Raw genomic sequence first — 21,975 nt, 5'->3', positions numbered from 1 at the left:
AGAAATTCTACATTCAGATGTGGATCAAGGACACCTAAAATAACGTGATGCCAGTCTACTGATGCTTTCAGTTTCCTCCACATCACTACAAGGATCCCTGAACCCACTTTGACTGTCATCCCATACTCTTAACAAGCCAAGGCCTCTGAACACAGTAGGGCATTTGAGGTGAAGAGTATGGAACATTGGCAGCTGTGTCAGGCAACTTGCTGAATTGGCTACTGTGCCCATCAGCAGTTACAGAATCTCTGCTCTTTCTTCTAAAACCACTTCACTGCCAGGGTTGACACAATAGGGCTTACAGCACACATGACACCTGCTCCAATTAAACACAGCCTAATGGCCTCAGAAATGTCCTGCTGGAGCAAATAGTTCTCAAACTATTTAAAACAGAAAGTCATTTCTAAAATGCCCCCACATCAAATACAAACTGCTGTGAAGGTTCTAGGACATAAGACAGTCCCTTGAAGGCTGAAAACATATTCTCTCTAATACTCTGAAAGCACTCAAGTGTAGTCTTGCACTAAAAGCTCAATGCTGCAGTGTAAAAATAATTAGCAACAGCCTTCTTCAAAGCCAAGCAGAGACAGTTTCAGAAAATACAGTTCCCTAGGACTGACTACAGTAAACTGCATTATACAGTCTGTGTGTATGTGTGAAACTACTCTCTGCACTTACTCGTAATACTTATTTTATTTCCCATTACACTCCTATTTTCTTAATAAAATGGAGCATGCTATTTTAATGAGAGATGCAGGGGTATGTCTTATTCTCATTTCCAAAACAGGCAAACTAGGATTGACAAAAGGTACAATTTTGGACAGATCTGGCAATCCTATGACAAAAAGCCACCACACTTATTTTGGTTGTAAATACCAGCCAAAAAGATGCCATGGTGTAAATTTAGGCTGGAGATTTTACAGTTGATAAAGAGAGAATAAAACAGTTTGTCTGTCCACACTCAAGACTGCTTTCCAGACTGCTAATACAGAAAACAAACCCAAGGCAGCAGCTATGCAAAACTACCCTGAGTCAAGGAAAACAAAATTGTTTTCTCTGTTCATGTTCAGGCCAAGCTTTGTCTCATGGAGAGTCAATGCAACAAATTTCACCACTATGTAAGCGGTGGGTTTATCTGTTTTTTTTTTGTTTTGGGTGGGGCTTTCTTGGTGCATTTATTTGTGGGGTTTTGGGGGTAAAAGAGATGGTTGATAGCACCATAGAATACCCTGAGTTAAAAGGGACCCACAAGGATTATCAAGTCCAACTCTCAGCCTGTACAGCATCATCCCCAAAAGTCCCACCATTTCTGGGAGCATTGTCGAAACACTTCTCAAACTCTGTCAGGCTTGGTGCTATGATCACTTCCCTGGGAGCCTGTTCCAGGGCCCAACCACCCTCTGGGTCAAAAACCCTTTTCAAGTATTCAGCCTAAACCTTCCCTGACACATCTTCAGGCCATTCCCTTGGATCCTGTCACTGGACACAAGAGGGAAGAGATCAGCGTCTGCTCCTGCTCTTCCCCTCATGAGGAAGTCACAGACTGTGATGAGCTCTCCCCTTTTCCAGGAGGAACAGACCAAGGGACCTCAGCTGCTCCTCCTATGGCTTCCCCTCAAGGCCCTTCACCATCTTTGGAGTCTTCCTTTGGACTCTTTAGCAACTTTATATATTTCTTATATTGTGGTATCCAAAGCTGCACACGGGACTTGAGCTGAGGCTGCCGCAGCGCAGAGCAGGGCAATCACTTCCCTAGACCAGCTGGCAATGGGTTGATTTTTGTTTTGTTTGTTTTTAAGAGGAACATAAACCTAACGTCTACACTTGTGAAGCACTTTTCAATGAACTTTTAAGCTGAATCTTTTTTTCTTCATATTCCTGGCAACAGTTGTCCCTTCTGGCATCTGAGGTTGTGGTTAGACGAGATGACTGCGCCAATCCTAAGGCTGTGGTTAGACAGGATGAACGTGCCAGGTCAAGCAGCTCACTACTATCAAAAGGGATGAGGAGTCTGATACCCTCTTCCTCCAACTTTCAGTCAAGGTACTCTGCTCCCCCATTTCCACCAAATGAGCACATGGTGCTCACCTAACCTCTTAATGAACATGTGTGGTTTATTGAACTAGAAGACAATTACTTCTTTTTTTAAATATTTTTTTTCTGGGCTAGTTTTGTGCCATGTTAGTACTCTGGACTGGCTGAACTGCATGGGCAGAAAAAGGGCAGAGCCAGCAAAAGGCACGAGGTGAAAGGAGGGAGGCCAGACTCATCAGCTACTGCTGAACTCTTTCTCACCTTTCCTCAACTTATTTATTTTAGGCCTACAATAACTCAGTCTGCTACAGATAATGCACACGCTTCTGCAGATCCCTCATTGCCATTTTCATTTTCTATTACCTATGATTAGCAATATACAAGGAGGCAAGATTATTTTTAGAATTTGTTTGCCTAGAAATGCACTCAGGAGCAACAGAAGCTTTTTTTATATGGTCATGAAATAAATTTTAAGAAAATCAATTCTACAATTTCTCTGTTTCACAGGTTAAAGAAATATCCATCCCTGTTACATTTGAGGGGAAAAGGGATATGGGTGTCCTGTGAAAGAAAATTTTCTATCAGTCTTGCTAAACACTGAAATTTTATTAAGACAGGAGCACAATTTGGATGGACATAATCAAATTCATTTGACATTACTGAGGGCATAATTTGGCCTGCAAATTTTTTATAAATGGTGATGATGGAAAAGGCAAAGAAGAACCTGTGTCAGCCAATGAACAAGCAAGTCCCTGGCAGGCTCAAAATTAATTCTATTCTAGAAAACAAAGAAAGGAAAAGAGATATAGAAAATTTCAATGAAGCCCAACTCAAACATCCAGTTATTTATTTGTTAATCTTTAAATTCACTTGACAGCAAGCACCAAAGTGAAAGTGATGTTGAGTGCCATGACAAATTTGCTCAAATGCTTATTTTCTGAACCTTTTAGCTGAAAACATCCATATTTAATCACGGTTTTAAACTAGCCAAAAAGACTGTTTACTCTGAACGTAAAGGGAAAATACTGCAAAGTTGAAAGAGGTATTTCTGTTTCTGTAAATGCATTTTTTAAATCCACTTGAAGACAAGGGTCCTTGGCACAGTTACAATCTTCTATTAAGCTTAGGAGACAGACAGACATTACCCACTGTCAACAAATGCAATCTCACATCACTGATGGAGTGAAAAGCTCCCTAGACAAACGTTAGCATAAAACCTTCTTGCAGTACTTAATTGCAGCCTTCAGAAATAAGAGAGATGAAGTTATCAGTACATCTGAAGCATCACAGTGAATGAAGAGGGCTGTTTTCTTGTTCACAATTGCAGGCTGAGTAGAGACCCAGCCAGGGAAGGAGACCCACAGCGCTCTGGGCACACAGAGGCGCAGCTGAAACAACAGCACTTCCCCCTAAGGGCGGCTGTGTTTTCATCTGCAGGAGTCAGAAGAGATGTGGTCTAAGGGAAGGCATGGCTGCCCAGCTGGCAGCTGCTGCAATCCTCTCTTAGTTAGCTTTTGGCAGATAATGCATGGCACTGAGCTGGAGCACCCGGCTTAGTGGTGTTTAGGCATTTCTACCACATCTGTTGTGATTTTTATGCCATGCCTGGAGTACCATCTACAGGGCCAGGGAAAAGAGGTTTCCCCAACAAGCTGAAGTCAGATAAAGACAGTCCCATGCCACCCTATCACTAGGCACCTTCCTTTCAACATGGCTCACTGGGGAGCATGGACAGAAACTCCCATGCAGTGAGCAGAAAATATTTGAAAATGCATGCATCAATGATAAAAAGAGCTATTTTGAGAATGCACTGCTGCCTGCCTCAGCTGGCTTGAACAACCAGTGTGGAAGCCAAGGGATGGGAAGAACCCAGGAATCAGAGGCTGGTGCTGCCACTGGGTCTGGCACCACAGTCCCACCAAGAACTGTCTCAGAGACTGCTGCCTCTCAGTGTGCAGATGGGGAAAAAACAACTCTCCAACAAAAGTCACATGAACCTTCATGTGGGAATGGCTGAGGGAAGAAGCAGACCAGTACAAAGTGGTGCAGTCCCTCATCCCTGGAGATGTTAAAGAAACAACTGGATGTAGTACTTACTCCTGTGGTCTAGTTGACAAGGTAGTGATCAGACAAAGGCTGGAAGTCTTTTCCAACCAAGATGATTCTGTGATGGGAGAAAGGGGCACCAGAGAATTGATGGTCCAACCACCACCTCTATCCATGTGCTGACACGGTTCCCACTCCATTTAAAGTACACACACAAAATAAGTACGTTCCTTTAACAATCTTAAATGTAAGGTGAAATCTCTCAGAATAGAAAAATTACAATTTTTTACTTAGCCCTTTATTTACTTAACGAAGAGGACTTCAACTTCTGCTTTGAACCAAAGCATTCCCTCACATACATTTCATTTCATGAACAGATTATGCCTGCTGTGAGCTTAACCTAGATGACATGTTTAGAAACTGCCATGACACCTTTCTAGGACAAAGTATAGCTGGTGAAAACAAACTATCTGCTTGAATAATTCTAACGTCTGGTTTGTCATCTCTGTAGATTAACTAACCATCTTAAACAAATAAGGAAACTTTGTCACTTTTTCCATCCAAGAAGCACACAGATTACTTTACCGCAAGTCTTGAAAAACAGAACTTAAAGTCTTAGGTCATAAAAGTTTGTTTTATGATATAGTCTTTTGAGGGTACTGGATTTACTCTCATCAACAGAATGCAAGCCATTATTACATCTTTCATTGCCTTTTTTATAGCCCTATCTCACATTTTAAGCTGCACAAGAAGAAAACAATTTCCCAAAGGATTTAGTTCTCCTTTTAGATGAGGATCTCTGAAAATTGGTATCACTATTCCGAACACCAATCCCTATTCTTAAAATCCTAACGCAAATGACAAGCAGCAGTAATCAAAATCACTAAAGAAATCCCAGTGGGATTTTCCAGCGCATGACCTTGTTTCCATAATCAGAGTTCCAGTATCCCTTTTAGGGCTGCAGAGAGTTTCGTGACAAGCAGCACAAGCACCTCCTTCAAATTTTATATTCCCAAGGGCTGAAGAGGAGCATGTAGGAAACAAAGACATGCTGCATGATGTTGATCTACACTCTGCAAATATCCAGAGTCAACATAAACACACATGCAATATAACCACAGATATGGCAACCAAAATATACCCACTCACCTTTCTCTTTAATCAGAACCACTTAAGTAACAGGGTTTCAGACACAAACTGAAAATGGTAGGCTTATTGTCAGGATAACATGTAGATTTACTAGTGAGACAGAGACAGCTAAGGTATTATAATACATAAAATTGCCAGAAGTAATTTCAATTTTTATTTATTTTAAATTTAATTTTTACTATTCAGAGTCACAGAAGTTGTCTCTGCACCATCACCAGCACATCAGAACTTGCAGAAACTTTAACACAGAAAAGACTTCTGTTAATAGGTTCATCTTCCACATTTAAAATTTATTTGCTTTTCACACTATCAATCAAAGAGGCACCATTATTCCAGCTACCAAATCATTAGTGATACTACTGAACTCACTAGATGAAATACAATTGACAATCATTTTCATCCAAGTTTAGCTGCAGCTTCACAAATACTGGCTAAGGAACTTTTCTAGCATGTTGATCAAACTTCAGCTGCTCCAAATACATAAAAACTGCTTAAAGACACAAGTTGCAAGGAGCTGGGGTACCTTTTAACTTCTTCTGTTGCTACAAAAAAATACTTTCTACTAAAACAAAGTACGGATTGCAAGTCTATGAATAAGTAAATGTAAGAAATGGCTGTTCTAAAACTAGACCAGAGAAAGTCTCTCTGAATTACAGATGGTGGCACAAAGATTAAATCCTGCTACCCAGCTGTTTGCAGTCCCCTCAGCTACTAGAAGCACACAAGACCAATCCATATTCCTGCACAGAGCAGGGAATTCAGACAGCCTGAATCCCCCTCACACCTTTCCTTTCCACTTTTGAAAATGGTTACATTTGCCAGGTGCTGAAAGGTGACCTATTCAATTTTCAACAGTCACATAAATGAATTAATAAAAAAATGGGTCACTCACATAAAACTATATTTAACCACATGGAGTTAATGCATGCTACCCTATGGAGTAGCATGCAAAAAACAATGGATGTGGCCTGAAAGGTGAACGAAGGACACATACAAGGAAACATTTTTTCTTCCCAACAGTATGAAATCTTGGATCTAGGACTCATCCTTAAAAGACTACACATTTCCCTGAATTCAAAATAGCTCAGTAATTTCTCAGCACAACCCATTTTTTCCCAGTCCATAGAGGCCCACGGATTTGAAAAAATATGGCTACTTTTTTTTATTAATGTAATGAACAAATTGCATTTTCAAATTGATTTTCTTGATGTCACTGCACAATATCAATCCTCCTCCCTTTTGCTCATTTTTCTCTGCATAATGAAACATTCTTCTAAATATCAATGGCTAAAACAAATGCTTTTGGACAGAGATGTGGAAACAGAGCAATGCCAAGACAGGACTTTTAAAAAATCATTCAGCAAACAGAAAGCAACATGGAATTTCATTCTGGCTCAAATAAAAACCCCCAACCCTCAAATAACTGGTCATCTATTTCTGTGAAGGCGAAAAGCTCTGAAGATGTGAGCTCTGCTGGTGCCAGGGGAAGGCAGTGGCATACTCCATGTCTGGTACCTGCATTGACACAGCATTCCCAGCCAACTCACTTTTTATCTAAGCTGCCTTTGGAGAAACTAGACACCATGAAAACCTCAGTCATCCTGTAACCTGGCACATTATCAAAGCCTCCTAACACACAATTACTGTGCTTCATGCCTTTGGACTTTTTTCCTTTGACTAAACAAAACCCCCACAATGCAATAAGAAACTTTCCAAGAGAAATTGTGTTTGACAGAAGATCAATGATGCAGAGGTGTTGGAAGGAAAAAAGCCAATGCTGGTTTGTGTACACCTCCAAGCTTATAAATGGCTTGCTCTTAAACCTAGATGCCCCTTCTCATCCGATCAGCATTTGATATTACTACGGAACTGGGAAGTCTGAGGTCTTCTTTAATCACATTAAGGAGTTTGCAATTTCTTATGCAATACGGTGACTTTATCATGCTGCCTGTAGTTATCCAGCCATTCCTCGAGTTTTTTGCCTTGTCTGCAGTAACACTCAGTGGAATCTGACTCACCATGTCAACAACACAAGCCACATATAAATATAAATAACCTACCAAGCAAGCACCCAGCTGCTGCTTTAATGCATTAGCACATGTATAGTTATGCACATGCCTAAAAGGAACTGCCGTAAACCTCTATAAAGAAACAAATAAGCTCTTGTGAGTGAAAACTGTAAGCCTGCCCAGAAATCTGAATCCTGCTAGTCATCACTTTCAAGGCTCAAGCTAGCATGACAAAGCCTTTTCAAGTAGGGGTCTAAGTGAATCTGAAAGAGACACACTTTATATTCACCTCTCAGGATACCACAGATTTTTAAAGCAAGCTTTAAGGGAAGGGGAAGCAACAGATAATAACTGACTAGAGCATTGAAGAAATGAAATTCAATTCCTTTCAAGCTCCTGTCATCTAAGCTTGTCTGCATCTCCTTGTAATACCTTTAAACAACTGCTCTGTGAACTACTAAACCAGGGGAGTCCAATGTCACAGCGCTTGTGTCCTCTCAGCCCTTTAACTCTGTATGTAGATCCTGTGCTACTTCACCTATGGACTTGGATCACTCCAGATATAGATGCTGGCAAGGCAGTTTTTCTTGTATCTAAGTGACAGTATGTAAATTCTGTCCAAGTGTACTTCCCCAAGGCAACTGAAGCCAATCACCTCCAAATGCTTACCTTATCAGCTGACATATTTAGCACATCAGGAAGCAGACTCACTAGAAGGACTCCTTTTCTCTGGATTGGCAGCCTGTCCCTGTCCTCCCACCTGCCCTCCACCCTTATCCCCATCTAAATCAGTTAGCCAGAAACCAAAACATTCTTCAACCCGGGCATTTCAAGCATTGCAGCAACAAGTTCCCCTGTGCAGATGCAAAGGGCACAGTGTACATGCCAGAAGGTACACTGGCCTGCGTCCCTGCTAGAGCATGGAAGGACTGAGTCCTTGCAGCAGTAGCACAGAGGTGTCTCACCGTTCACTGCCTTGAGGCTCCCGCTAATGCCATCGCTGTGCTGCCGCTTCTGTGCATTCTTGAACTCCTTCAGTGACAAATAAAGGACCTTCCGCACCACCCTCTCCTCTGACCAGGGAATCCCATCACTGTCATCCTAAAGGAGATGGAAACACAAAGGAGGCATTAGTTGCGTGCACCTGAAGCAAAACAAAAATCTAAACAAAACCAAATAAACCTCCAAAACCTAAGGCTACACAGATTATTTTTAACTCAGTGAAAGAAAAAAAAAAAGAAAAAAAAGAAAAACTGAAGAAGAATACTATGTAAGAAAATGCAACTTGATCAGCTCTAACAGAGAACAGAAACATAAGTATTATCAAATCAGAGCATTAGCCCCTCTAATCCTTTATTCTGCAAACAGCAGTAGGCATGTACCAGGTGTTAGGCAGGAGGTAAAACTTAATTGTTAAAATCCTTATAATGAATTCCTCATGGAGAAATTTATCACAGCCAGGAAGTGTTCTCCCAGGTAATTAAAAAGAGGGGGAAAAAACCCAAACAAAACACTAAAATGAATGTTGCACGAATTGAAGAGGCAAGTTTGGTAAACCAGCTTCTCTTTTTGCCATTTTGGCCTTCATTTGTGTCTCTTGGCTCAGGTTATTTTTCTTTCTGGTTTCGTGTTTTGCATTAATTGCAGTGTTATAATGAAGTTGTATATTGATAACAATGAAGTCATCCTGAATTTATCTCAGCATAAAGCCAAGTGGAATTTGGCTCATGGGGCATATGTTTTCTACTTTATTTTTAGGAGACAAATGCTAATTTATCAAAGGAACACTAGTCTACGTCAAATTTAGTACTCATTTGAGTTAAAACATTAACTCCCTGGAAAAGTATTTCCCTAAAGCCTTTAGCATTCAAATAAATTAAGTCAGCAAATTGATATAAAGACATAAGCGACATAGGTAAGTCATCATATTTTCATAAGCCCCGTAATTGTCTCTTGGAGTCTTTGGAAATCTCTGGTTGAACATTATTGCCCTTTTCCTCAGGGGCTACATCATTGCCAAAGCAAAAGATTGACATTTTTAGGCAGACCTTAAGTGGTGAGTGTACCACACAGCGTACTGTCACCTCACACTGAAAACTCCACAAGCCCCATCAGCAATCCCCACCAGGAGGCAGGAGAGCTTAAGACCATCCATGTGCCAAAGAAAAGACAGGCACTGCCAACTTCCAAAAAAATAAGCATAATTTAGGGTGACCAGAGATAGCTTTTTCTTTGCTCCTCTAATGACATATTGGAATTCAGCTGCTGAATTGTGATCAAAAACATTTCCACCCCTCACCCTCCCCCCAAAAAATTCTAGGACAAATTACTTGGCAGGGGTTAAAAAACAAAACAAAACAAAAAACCCCAACAACAAAAAAAGCAACACAATGAGTGCAGTGAAAGCAGCCAACATTTTGGCAGCAGGATGTGCATTTCGCACGAGGGACAAGCTACTACACTTTGAAGAAGACTGAGCTATGCCCAGAGAGTTTTAGAGTACAGGCAGCTCTGGGCCAAGAAATCAAACTTTGTAACCCAACACCCACAGCAACCAAAAAAAGACAAAAAAATCTCTCAGCAAGCATTTTAAAAGGAGTAGTACATCCAGTTATTTTGTCAACAAAGGTTTACACAAACAACTCTGGCTTACCATTTTGCTGCCAACACAGCTTCAGCCCTAACCATAAGCAACACTAAACAGAGAGGGCTGCAGCCCAATTTTAACAAAGCTTGTCCAAGGATGCCCTCATTTACATTCCCACCAACAAAGACCCAATGGGACATCATGCATTTCTGCTTCACAGGAACTACCTAAGGCCTTAAGGGAGTCAGGCTCAGTTAGGAAACAGTTATAGGGCACCTCCAGCCCCTGTCCATGTTATGGACACAGGCCTGTGGACACCACTCCCTTCACTGGCATTTGTACTGGAAGCTGCACAAAAATACCCAGCAGTTCCTGACCTCACTGGTTCTTTTACCGTGGTAAGAATCCAGAAAAAAAAAATTTAAAAATAAAATTCAAGAAATAAAATCAGAAGAAATTAAATCCACTCTGCCACAACGTCTCACTGCAAGGAGTACATGGCAGCGTTCACTGCTTCAACAGTGACAGGATGAAACCTGCCAATAGGAGTGGTCTTTAAATTGGCACCTGCTGATGCAGTGCCAGGACCTGTGCCCTGGCACCAGCTGGCTGCAGTCCATCCTGAGGAAGAGAAGGAGGCCACCACAGTCCCTCCTGTGGAAGGGAAGGCACTCACCACTGCACACCAGCAGCCTCTGGTCTAGGCCACCCTCCTGTGAAGTGCCTGTGAACTCCCTCTCCCCCAGGCAATGTGTTGGGTCTCCCCATGCAATATGTTGGATGCAAAAGGATACCAAATTTTCTGGCCGCCAAAGTGTCTCCTGGTGCCAGCAACATGCAGGACATAGTCCCACCAGCCTGGGGCTGCCTTAGCATTAGTGCCACCAGCCAAGAAATGGGGCCCAGAAGGTGGAAACTAAGACCTTAGCACCCACTGAAGCAACTTCCCACCACACTTAATTCCTGGAGCTGTAAAACTCCAGATGAACCATACTGGGTCCATCTGCCCCTAGAAATGCACATGGAGAGTCTCCCCCCACCAGCCCAGAGGTGTCCTGGCTGCAGCCCCTGGCCTGCATGCACCGCTCTGCTGTGGGCTTCCCCTGCACGCACCACCCAGCTTGAAACAAAGTCCGCAAGTTTTCCAACACTGTGTGCTATCCAAGCTCAGCAGAATAAGGGGCTAAGCTGCTGCCAACACCTGCATTCACATGGCTCCATACAGCAGGAGCAATAAAAAGGTTTCACAATCGCCAAGTGCATCTTCCCTGGAGCCCGTGGCACAAAAGCAGCCGAGTGCTGAGAGCAGCCGACTCAGAGCCCAGCTGAGCCACAGCTCCAGCTCCTGACACATTTGACCATAATCACATGGGTCTCATTGCCTCTGCCTCGTCACACCAGTGGAGGGAAAGCAGTTGTATGCCCGCTCTGCACTCACACCACCACCAACTGCAAGAGTTATCTCACTTTAGCAAAACATACACACACCCAAAACTGTTTAGAAATATGGTCAAGTGAAAGCCTTGAGAAATTTAATATATGTAACTTCTCAACACCACCCCACCGCCCCCACCCCCAATCCAAGCTCAAAGGAACTGACTCAATTGCTGCCTTTACATATTTCCACTGGGAGTAGAGATTTGTTAATAGATGGTTCTCAAGGCTGGCAGAGAGGGGTATAACATCATCCAACAGCTGGAACTCAATTCAGAAAAACGTAAGAAAGAATTAAAGAGCAATTTCTGCAACTGTGCAAATAATTAGCCATTGAAACGACTTATGGGGAACTAATGGATTGTCCAATATTGACTCAGACCCAAAAAAGGACTGAATAACATCTTAAACTGCAGGTTCATCACCACAAGCCCACAACCTTCACTGCAGGTTAGCTGAGATGATTTCTGCTTCCCAATATGACAATAAGAATGTCTTATAAATTCAGAATAAAACTAACTGATGTAAACAACCAAGGAGACCCTGGGGCAGAATTAAGAAACACAATCGCATAATTTCCTTTAAATTTCTAATTAAAAAAAAAAAAAAACATGCCACCCTCTTGGTTATGCCATTACAGGGAACCACACATTGTACATTTATGTCTGAACTTCAGTGACCATAATACATGTTTAATCAATACATAACAATTTTTTTATATATCAATACATCATGTGTATATATCTGCAAAGAAATCAAAATGTGCACCACCTGTACCTTTCACCATTCACCTACACCTTAGATGCTTGTTCCCTGCAGTCCAGCTGCCTGGTGTGCACATGTCACTGCACACAGCCTTCCTAAAATCCTATAATTCCAAAATTATACTCAAATATTAATTTTTAAAAAGCAGAAGCAAGAGGCAGGCTTAACACCACCTCCTGGGCAGGTGAAACGTCATCCTGAAATCATGAGAGCTGCTGAGCTCCTTGGGCAGCAGCATGACTCAAGGTTCTCCCTTCATTCATTGCAGATACAGCATTCTTCAGCCTGGCCCAGCCTTGCCTTAAGCAAACAGGAGTCATAGTTCACAGGGTAAAACAAAGCTGGAACAAGGGAGAATGCATGCAGCACTCCATGTTATTTGCTTTAATTTTTATGTAAATACTTTTACAGCAGCGATTGTTTTATTTGAAAAGTCGGGACTTAGTAAAGTACAAAGATACTTATAAGCATGTGTGTGTTATGACTCAGTGGGGCTGGCATCCTTCCAGCTCTCTCTTTGGGTCTTTCCCAAGCACGCATCTCCTGACCTCATTCTTCATGCCAGGTTGCAAAAAAGCAAAACAACAAAAACACAAGCTCCCTCTTTTTTCCTTTTCCAGCATTGCATCCAACACTTGGTTAAAATCACTGTGGCACCCAATTCCCTAAATGAATATGCTTTCATGGTTCAACAGCTCCCAGAGAGTCTTTCCTGCAGATGTAAGAAGGTAATTTTGAAGCAACGGGAAAAATAAACCACAAGTTTCTACCCTTTCCTCAAGGATATTTTTGAAGGAGAGCTATTTTAAAGGGTGTTTTTTACTGCATTTATAGCAACATTAAAAAAATGTGCCGTTTCCATGAAAAACAGACAACACATTTTCATAGATCATACAAATTACTTTTCAGCTAAAGGACCGAGATGGAAATGTTTGTTTACTAGATTAAGACTTGCGAGTGATTTTTGCCTTTTGGCTGTACATAATCAATGGAAAACAGTAATACCTGTTTTTCTCTAAAAGTCAGACCAGAAAAAGGAACTGGTGGAAAACCCAGATTCACCTTCAGAGGCTGACAGAGATCCTTCCACGCAGTCCTGGGTAAGTTACTGCTGCTAACTGTGATTAGCACTTCCTAGCAATTACCTTACTCATTTACAATGCCCGATTTCTCGGTATGTGCATGGCACAGAGCGAACCCCGTGAGGAAGTGCCAACTCTGCTGTATGAACACGCGTACTTCCCCTGCTGCTGCGTTAGCAGAGGTCTCCATGGCATCACAAAGTTCCATCAGCACCCCAAGTGCTCATTGCACAGGGAAATCCCACTGCTGGCCCGTGGGTGTAACCACAGGAACTGAGAACCTGCAGGACCCAGGCAGCGGAAGCTCCTCTTGGCACCAACTCCTAGCAAAAGTTTGAACTTCCAGGGGAGCAATTTGAAACCAGCCTGTAATATATTCAACTGAAGCTCCATAAATAAAGATTTTTGGCTCCTTCTGGCAGTTATCATGCTGCTTGGACTTCTTACATCCAAGCAGAGAATGGTGCAAACTAGTTATACATAGCCACAATAACATCCTTGTAGTCTTTCGCTTACTATCAAGGTCCCTCCCCTCCTTTCTCTCAGAATAAAGTTCACACTTATTTAATATTTAACCTTTTAATCAAGTTTAACTATCCAGAGAGGATGTAGCAGCTTCTCATTTAAAACAAACTGCTTATATTCAGTGAGAAAAAATAAAAACTTATGAATGGCTTAACTTGATGAAGATTGATACAGCTTGGAGACTTTATAGTGGAGTGACTCATGCCTTCTGGAAAATGTAATCTGTTCTGTCTAGTTTAGGAAAATAGGTCATGTTTTAAAAATGTGCTAACTAACATGAAGAAAGGGGAAATTTCCTCAATTAATGGCTCTGTTTTAGCATTTAAGTTTATCTGGTAATTATAGCTACTTTTCCCCCTCGTACTTCCAGAAAACTTCCCCAAAGAACTCACATTACATCACAGCTCCTGACTTGAAAAACCAATGTTATCATGGCAAAGAAAGAGTGGAAGAAAATAAAAATCTCTCTCCTTCCTGCCTTAGCACTTCTACAGCTTTCATCCCCTGCAAGCTCCTATTGGTCTGCACTCTTTCCCTGCCTTCTGCTGCACCAGGGACTGCATTTCCTTCTTTCACATGAATTCTGAAGAGCAGCATGGGAGAGAAACACTCTGGTTTTTGGGTCACTAAAGGCCTTGGGCACTTTTAAGCCCAGTGAGCTTCAACCTGCTCTTGCAAAAATACATTATGGTAGAAGAGTTACAGTCAAAATCTCCAAATACAAGTCATTCCCAGAACTGAGGCATTAAAATAGTTCCTAAATTTATCTTAGGCCAAATAATGAAATAATTAAGAACGGTTGGTTTGTGTGTTAATTGTTTCTTTTACATAAACTTAAGAGGCCTTGATGATGTTACTGCACCTCTAGAAAACTATTACTCAGTATAAGTTTTTTAATTTTTAATTTATCAACTTACAGTACAACTTCAACTCGAACCATCTCACTGATAGCACTGACTCCACAGCTATGACTTTCTTAGGCCAGATTAGGAATCTAAACAATCATTTTGCTCCCAAAGTCTGAGCTTTGGGACCTGACTGAACCAAGGGTGGCAGTGTGCTGACAGAAAGAGGTATGGAGGTGTGAGCTAATTATTCAGACTGAGGGAGTGGTTTTGATAACCAGCTTAACTCACCTGGCACCACACTGCATGCACCTGCTCCAAACCCAATGCCAGCATTACCCCTTAAGTGCCTATTTCACCAGTTTGATTAGAAGAGTGAAAATCTCAGCCCAAGAGAAGAAAAATTACTGTCTTCATCCAGTACAGCTTCCTTATTCTCAACCACATGAGCAAATGGTGACTACTGCTGGGGCAGAGAAAAAAGTGTAATTGTCCCTTTGCACAGCAACTCACACTTGCAGGGATGCAAACCCACCACGGCACTGAAACATGACAGCCATGATAAGGGAGGGAATCACAGATGGTATTCAGGAAATGAAAGCAACTTTGTTGTAATGTAACTACTGTGAGCCCTAAATATCTCACTGTGTTCTAATGGACCTTACCCACTTTTTAAAAAATGGATTCTGTACCTTATAGAGAAGTGAAAGAGAAATATAAAGGGGTGGCAGGGCATCTGTTACTGGGGCAGGACCTGTAATGATTCAGGTAGGTCACAGCCTGACAAGGTACAATTTTCTATCTGACCATCATTTGTAGACAATTTATGCCTGAGCAAAAGCTCTGACTTGATAAATAGGTTCTTACCTGGTGCTCTCTTCAAATGAAGGGAACACCTCCTAAAATGTAAATTGAATGATCTTTGAAAAGGTATGCTGTATACAAATATATCCCTCCCAGGCAGAAACCAAAATAATTTAAGCATAATTTCCTGTGTTGGTGAACTGGTCTAAATCTTTCTTTAAATAAAACCAAACACACCAACCTGGTGGGTGATGTTTACACCACACATCTCCACTTCTCTGAAACACCGTGAAATAATGTATATTTATCTTTGATTACATAGTACAAAAAAAAAGAAATACAGCTGAAATTGGATTAGAAACTTCTGCTGAAAAACAATTTATTGCATAACACAACTCTGACAGCCTGGGTTTCTGGCCACCAACTGAGCCTTTATAAAAATCTGCTGGGCAGCTGCCAAATCAGCTCTTTGAGTCTTGGCATGTCCGACATCTGAGACAGTAGTCAAGGCAGCCACATGTCCCGTGCCATCCACAGCCCCGCGCTTTTACAGAGAAACGGGACCGTCAAAGAACACACAAGTATGAGCCTTTAAACACACAAAGGTAAAAAAATCTCTTGCAGCTGCAGATCTGACAACTCTGATCATGCTGCAGAGGACCAAGAGCCACAACAGGATTTCTTCTTTTTCACGATCTGGTATTAATTTCAACATAAAAGTAGCTTTAAAAGAGGGGGGGAAAGAGAAGCAAGAAAGGTAGCAAGCTTCAAAAAATGTCTACACACCTAGCTGAAAATCACTGCCATTTATAAATTTCACATTCCAAATATTTTTACTCTGTCTCCAGCCCTAATTAAAACTCTCCACCAAGTACACTTCACATAGACACATAAAACCCTATATGCAAAGAGTATTCAGCCGCTCAAGATAATTAAATTCAAATATATTCTTTTTAATTAATTTCATTTTGATTCAGTTAGTATTTTATAAAGGTGTTTGAGCTCTAGAATGCAGTCATATGAATAGAGTCAAATAAAAAGCATTTTCTGCAGTTTAAATGTCTACTAATAAGACCTACAGATGTCTATGTCTAATCCAATCCTGCTGCATATTGCTAATTATATTAAGAATTTCTTCCACCCTCAACCAGAAAAGGCCTGATCCTCATTTTGAAAAATACTAACCACTTTTGCATACCAAAATAGTGTATAAGTAGTAGGGAAGAGAGAAAGATAAAACTGATGTGTTATAAATTTGCCTTCAGTATTTAGATGGGAATTTAAAGAGATTAATTTTTTGGTGTCTCACAGCATCTCAAAGGTTGGTCAATGGTATCAACATTTTAGAGAAGCCAAAGAACTGTTGATGTGTTCAGCATCTATGCTCACATGTGCAACAGGAAGTCAGTATTTATACAATTTCTTTCACAGGACTGTGTTACCTGCATGATGAAGCCTTGTCTATGACACAGGAAAATATATACATATATATATATATATATCATATATATAAATATCTGTAAGCAAAAATGCCCATTTATGAACACAGAACTCAGACTGCTCCCTCAGTGAAATAAGTACACCAGCCCAAAGGCTAATAGTTTAGATACTCTGTTTAATGTAGCTGTGCCCACCAGGAACTTGATGTCCTCTAGGCTGGAGGCTGCACGTGAAGAACCCCTGGGAAGGACACCATATCCCTGCTGGATGACCCTGTACTCACACTCTTTTAAACCTTTCCAGTATGAATTTCTCTTGGTTAAAAGAACCAAAGAGGAAATTTTGGCTCTCCTGACTCACTTTGAAGGCACCGTAGCAGCTCATGCCTACATGAGTAGCTCCACCACCAAAGCCTTGCAAGAAGACTTTCTTTGCCAGCAGGAAAGAGTGTGGCATTGCCAAAGCTGGGCCATGGCAAAGTCTACCCACCAAGTAACTTGCACTGTGATGGATTTGCAAGTTTGCATAAATGTGACTCAAAGCAGGTCTGAGTGATGCAAGGAGTCCTTTGTCTTAGCTTGGAAATGTTTAACCCGATTTCTTCCCCTTTCATGTCAGTCTACAGGATGTCTGTATTTCAGGCAATCAAGTATAAAAACAGATTTACAGGGGAAAAAAAAACCCCCAAACTGGTCAATCTTTTAACCCAGGGAGGGGTAATGACAGTCAAATATGCTGAACCTACTGCTGGGAAGCCTCAGGATACTGGTCCCTGAATCAAATTTACTGAGCCTGATGGGGAACCAAATCAGTTGAATTGACACAGGCTCCTGGGATGGACACACCGATATTGTACTAAAAGTGCAACACGTTGATTTTACTTGATCTACTACCCAAAAAGGGAGATTTATATTAGAATCATTTTGTCCTTGTTTATGTTCCCAACTGGAAGAATATCCTTTAAAGCTACGAGGGAAGTATCCATTGAAGCTGGGAGATGTAAATTAAACCTATACTCTTTGCTCCTAAGCCAATTAAAGGACATGTATGAGGAGACTCTAAAGCTACTATAAACATATTTTCAGGTCAGTGAAGTTACATCAGTAAATTTTCTGCTCCAAGATAAGCTATATAAGCCGGGGTCACCTACACTCTAAGGCTTTCCAAAGCTCACTCTTCAGTATTAAATACATCTGGCTTCCAAAATATTACCCAGCAAACAAGTCACGAATTTCAGACTGAGCAACACCAAAGTGCTGCTTTGCCACTCACAAGCTCCACGAGACCTGTTTGGGTTGGCATTCAATCCCCTCATCCCTCCTTCACTCCCTGATCAATGGCAACAGTCAAACTTTACTGGAGATATTAGAAGTACATCAAAGACAACCATTAAGCTTTTAAGTGCACTAATTGACATTTTAGCACTTACAAATCCATCTATGTGTTCTATCACTCAATTTAAAAGACTTGATACCCCGCCTGGTAAGAGTTCCCTGTGTTTTTAGAGGATAGAGGAGTATTTTCAACGCTTTTTTTTTCCCCTCAGAGAGGATTTTAGAGAATTCAAATTACAAATATAATGCACTTCAAAAAGTAACACATTTCACAAATTTAAGAGCTCTTCCATAAAAGCTGTAAATGGCATCACAGCTATAACTCACAGGCTTCTAAGCTCCAATGAATTCTGCAGCTGTTGCAGCACGTTGAAGCCAAATCATTGTTACCTTCTCACCACCACAACTGAAAACCCCAACTATGATATTACTAACTGCATGGTGCTACATGAAAAAGAAGCGGGGGAAAAAGGAACCCCTGCGTGATTTTGCAGCTTCTTCTTTCTTCCTTCACAAAGCCAGCATAAAACAGATGCTAAAACCATGAGGGTCTGCTTCAGGTTTTCCTGCAACGACTATCCTACAACAGGATCCAGAGAAGCATTTCAGAACAACTGTCCCCATGGAGGCAGTACCATCAGAGGACACAGCACTCCCCTCCTCAGTTATGGTGACTTACAGCAGACAAGCCCCTACCCACGGCCAAGCCCAGCCTCTGATTACAGAAGAGCATCTCAATGACAGCAGGTCTGGACCCTTCTTCTATTACTGTCACATACCAACATGTTCACCTTCTGTGCTGTTAGAGAAATTCTCATTCAGTCCCAATATTTAAGGCAACAAGAAAGATCAAATTAAATTCCCAGGGTTTTAAGCCATTCAGTTCATTGCTAGATCTATTTTAGGGTTTGAGGCTGCCAGCCACCCCCACAGAATCTGCACGCTAAACAAGGCTTTTGACAGGCTTGTTTATACCTTCTGCAGCAATCAAAGGCAAAACATTACAAATCAAAGAACCAGGAGACAAATACAGTACTGTGCATAAGAGAAACCTCAAAAAGCTAGCCAGCAGCAAACCTGCTGCTCACCGAGCCCCGCGGAGCAATGTGAGATAACACAGGAAAACAGAAATGGATAGTTAAGTAAGAACAGGCTTGTGCTGTACATATGCAAACATCTGCAGGCAGGACCTCTGAAGCACACATCCATCAAAAGAAGCGGATGCAGAATCACAAGAAAAAGAGTAGGGGAAAAAGTATTCATTTTCTCCTAAAGTACCGTGGAGGAAAGCCATAATTTAAGAATTCCAGTTTAAAGACTGCAGGAGACTTTACATTTTTACTGGTACCAGAAAAACAACAAAGAAAAGAAGCAGGCATGGACAATGTACAGTATTTCTGGGGCTGGGATTTAAAAGGAAATGGCAAGGCTGCATTTCAGGGCCTTACACCACACAAGGCAGTTACACCACACAAGGCAGTTGTCTCCAATCCACGTCCTTCCTTAGAGAAGGCAAAATCTAATTTTCCATTCAATTCTTCCCTCTGTGAAACATGTGATATGGATGGAGTCCATTTTACTCAGCGACACACTCACTATGAACTGTACAGGCCATACTTCAACAAAGCTGCCACATCAGGGAAGCATCTAAGATGTATGTTAAAATTACACCCAGAAGAAATTCAGCAGTACACCTTTGCTACTGTGTTCCTTTAAACCTTTCACCTCTTAAACTGCAAGTTCAATGCCAGATTATAAACATCGTAAAAGCTCATAAAACCCAATCATAAACCTGCCAGCTCATTTCAAGATTATTTGCTCTTAGCCTTGCAAAAACATCATAAGCAGTACAAGAATTGCATCATTTTTCAGCAAACTCTCCTACCCTTCATCTGCATCATGCTAAGGGATGAGCAAGTATTACAGCCTTATCTCAAAAAAAGACATTTGCAGGTGATTTTCACAACACATCACCTGCCTGCTAAACCATCCAGAGCAACATCTCCAACATCAGCTTCTGGTGAAATCACCTGCTATGTCACCTTTCTCTTGTATAATCTAGCTTTCCATGTTACCACCACAGCTGACCCAGACATTAAAACCTTCAGCAACTGGAGCAGGAGTAAATGCAAAGTTGAGATTTTAGGAGAACTCTGTAGGGCCCCATGTAGCAATGCCTACCTCCAGCCCTCCCAAAGACTGAGCCAGGCACCACTGCAGCTGCCCAGGGAGTGGGCAGAAGCATAGGCTGATACACATCTCCCCACACATCATCAGCATCAGGTGCTGGTTGTTTGCGTTAGCCTGCTGTAGGAGAAGAGGGGGCACTTCATTACGTGGGCTGGATTTCCTGCATGACCAGACACATCATTTCAACTCTCCCAAGGGAAAAGAGTGTGGGTTTGATGGAAGCTGTCTGTTGCTTCTCTGTGGAAAAGGATAGTTTTAGTGGAATGAAATTGTCACGGGGGTCTAGACAGAGCAGGGCTTATCAAAACCAGGTTTCTGCCAAAACATTGCAGGAACTGGCACAATTGTATCTAGCAACACTGCAGTGATGGCTACGAAGGCCATTTGCAATCGAGTCTGTGATTTAACCATACCCACAGTACCAACAATAAACTCAACCTGAACTTCACACTTTAAGCACACAACAAACCACTTTGGTTTTCAGCTTTGCTGTGTGCTTGCAGACGGCAAATCAGGGTAGCCAGAAGAGAGAAGGAAAAAAATGAAGATTGGATTAGAACAGCCCTACATTTTTAGGTGTGGGTCAGCTCTTGCAGTCTCTTGGCAAATGAGGTGGCAACAGAGAATCATCCCGGCAAGTTTAGGAGCTGTGTTTCTATTTATTTTAATTTGCAGTCTGTTGAGTCTACTGTTTTGTTAGCTCATTCAAGAATTATGGTGGAACTGGAGGCTGAATGCAATTATGGACTGGGCAAAGCAGATATATCCACCCAAAGAGGGAACCTCCTCGGCTACCAGCCTCTGCTCCTGTAAAACAGGCAGACCAGCACCATTCCTGTGACACTGTAAGCAGGCAAAAGATTAACCACCTGTAATTTCAGCCCACTGCAATTCTTATCAAAGGCCATGACAGATACAAGGAGGAGGAACAGACTAGTGATGATAATACTCCATGTTGTGGACAAGCCAAATTTGGTAGCTCGATTTTCCTACGGGGCAGTCTCAGATGCACTGGGCATGTAATCACATCCAGTCATATTACGTGAATGCAGCACCCTTTGAGAGCAGCAGCTCCAACAGGACGCAGGGATGGAGCTATGTGCGCCTTGGGAGAGCAGATCTTGCTGAATCCTAATCACAATTGAAAAAAAAAAAGTGTAACTTGTTTAAATGCCTTTGCATCGCTGGGTGACCTATTCCTCCCCGTGACTCCTGCATCCTAGCCATTGCAAGTCGCTGCATACAGATGTAGCAGCAATGGTACGGCTTAATCAGTCAATGTTTTCACAACACATATTTCAAATATTAAGCACTTATTGAAGACTTAGAAGTTACTGTGTAAATATTTGTATTATATTATACTGCTAACGCTTCCTCGCCAACTGTGGAATTTTAAATCTATCTCGTCTGATAAAGCTTTATTTACATATCACACTGCTCTCGATACTCAACAAAGTGAACTGACTAAATTTACACCAACTCCATTGAAGGAGTACTTGTCAGGAAAGAGCAATTCAATGATTTTCTGTCTCTGTTGTGTGACCAAATTAAACCATAGGCAGTCACATGGCTTGTTTTGGGTTGATGTAAACTGTTTTCACTAGGCAACAATGTTTCCAGGGAAAGCACTGCACAAATGCACCTTGCTCTTAAAATATGATGCAACCAGCATTGTCTACTCTGACAGAGATACACTCCCAACAGAGTCTCTGCTCAAAACCTGGGAATCTG

General features: G+C 41.6%; 1 protein-coding gene across 2 annotated transcripts in view; it reads right to left on the bottom strand.

Annotated features, from left to right (window-relative positions):
- The window catches only part of JARID2 (jumonji and AT-rich interaction domain containing 2), a 210,919-nt gene that overhangs the window by 111,620 nt on the left and 77,324 nt on the right, over positions 1-21,975 (bottom strand). For both annotated transcript variants that reach the window (XM_064705208.1, XM_064705209.1), the window contains exon 2: positions 8,204-8,339. In XM_064705208.1, the coding sequence (XP_064561278.1) occupies positions 8,204-8,339 (136 nt within the window). The remainder of the gene's footprint in view (positions 1-8,203; positions 8,340-21,975) is intronic.

This window comes from Zonotrichia leucophrys, chromosome 2 (assembly GCF_028769735.1).
Source record: "Zonotrichia leucophrys gambelii isolate GWCS_2022_RI chromosome 2, RI_Zleu_2.0, whole genome shotgun sequence".
Classification (NCBI taxonomy): Eukaryota; Metazoa; Chordata; class Aves; order Passeriformes; family Passerellidae; genus Zonotrichia; species Zonotrichia leucophrys.
This window is presented reverse-complemented; position numbering and strand designations above follow the sequence as displayed.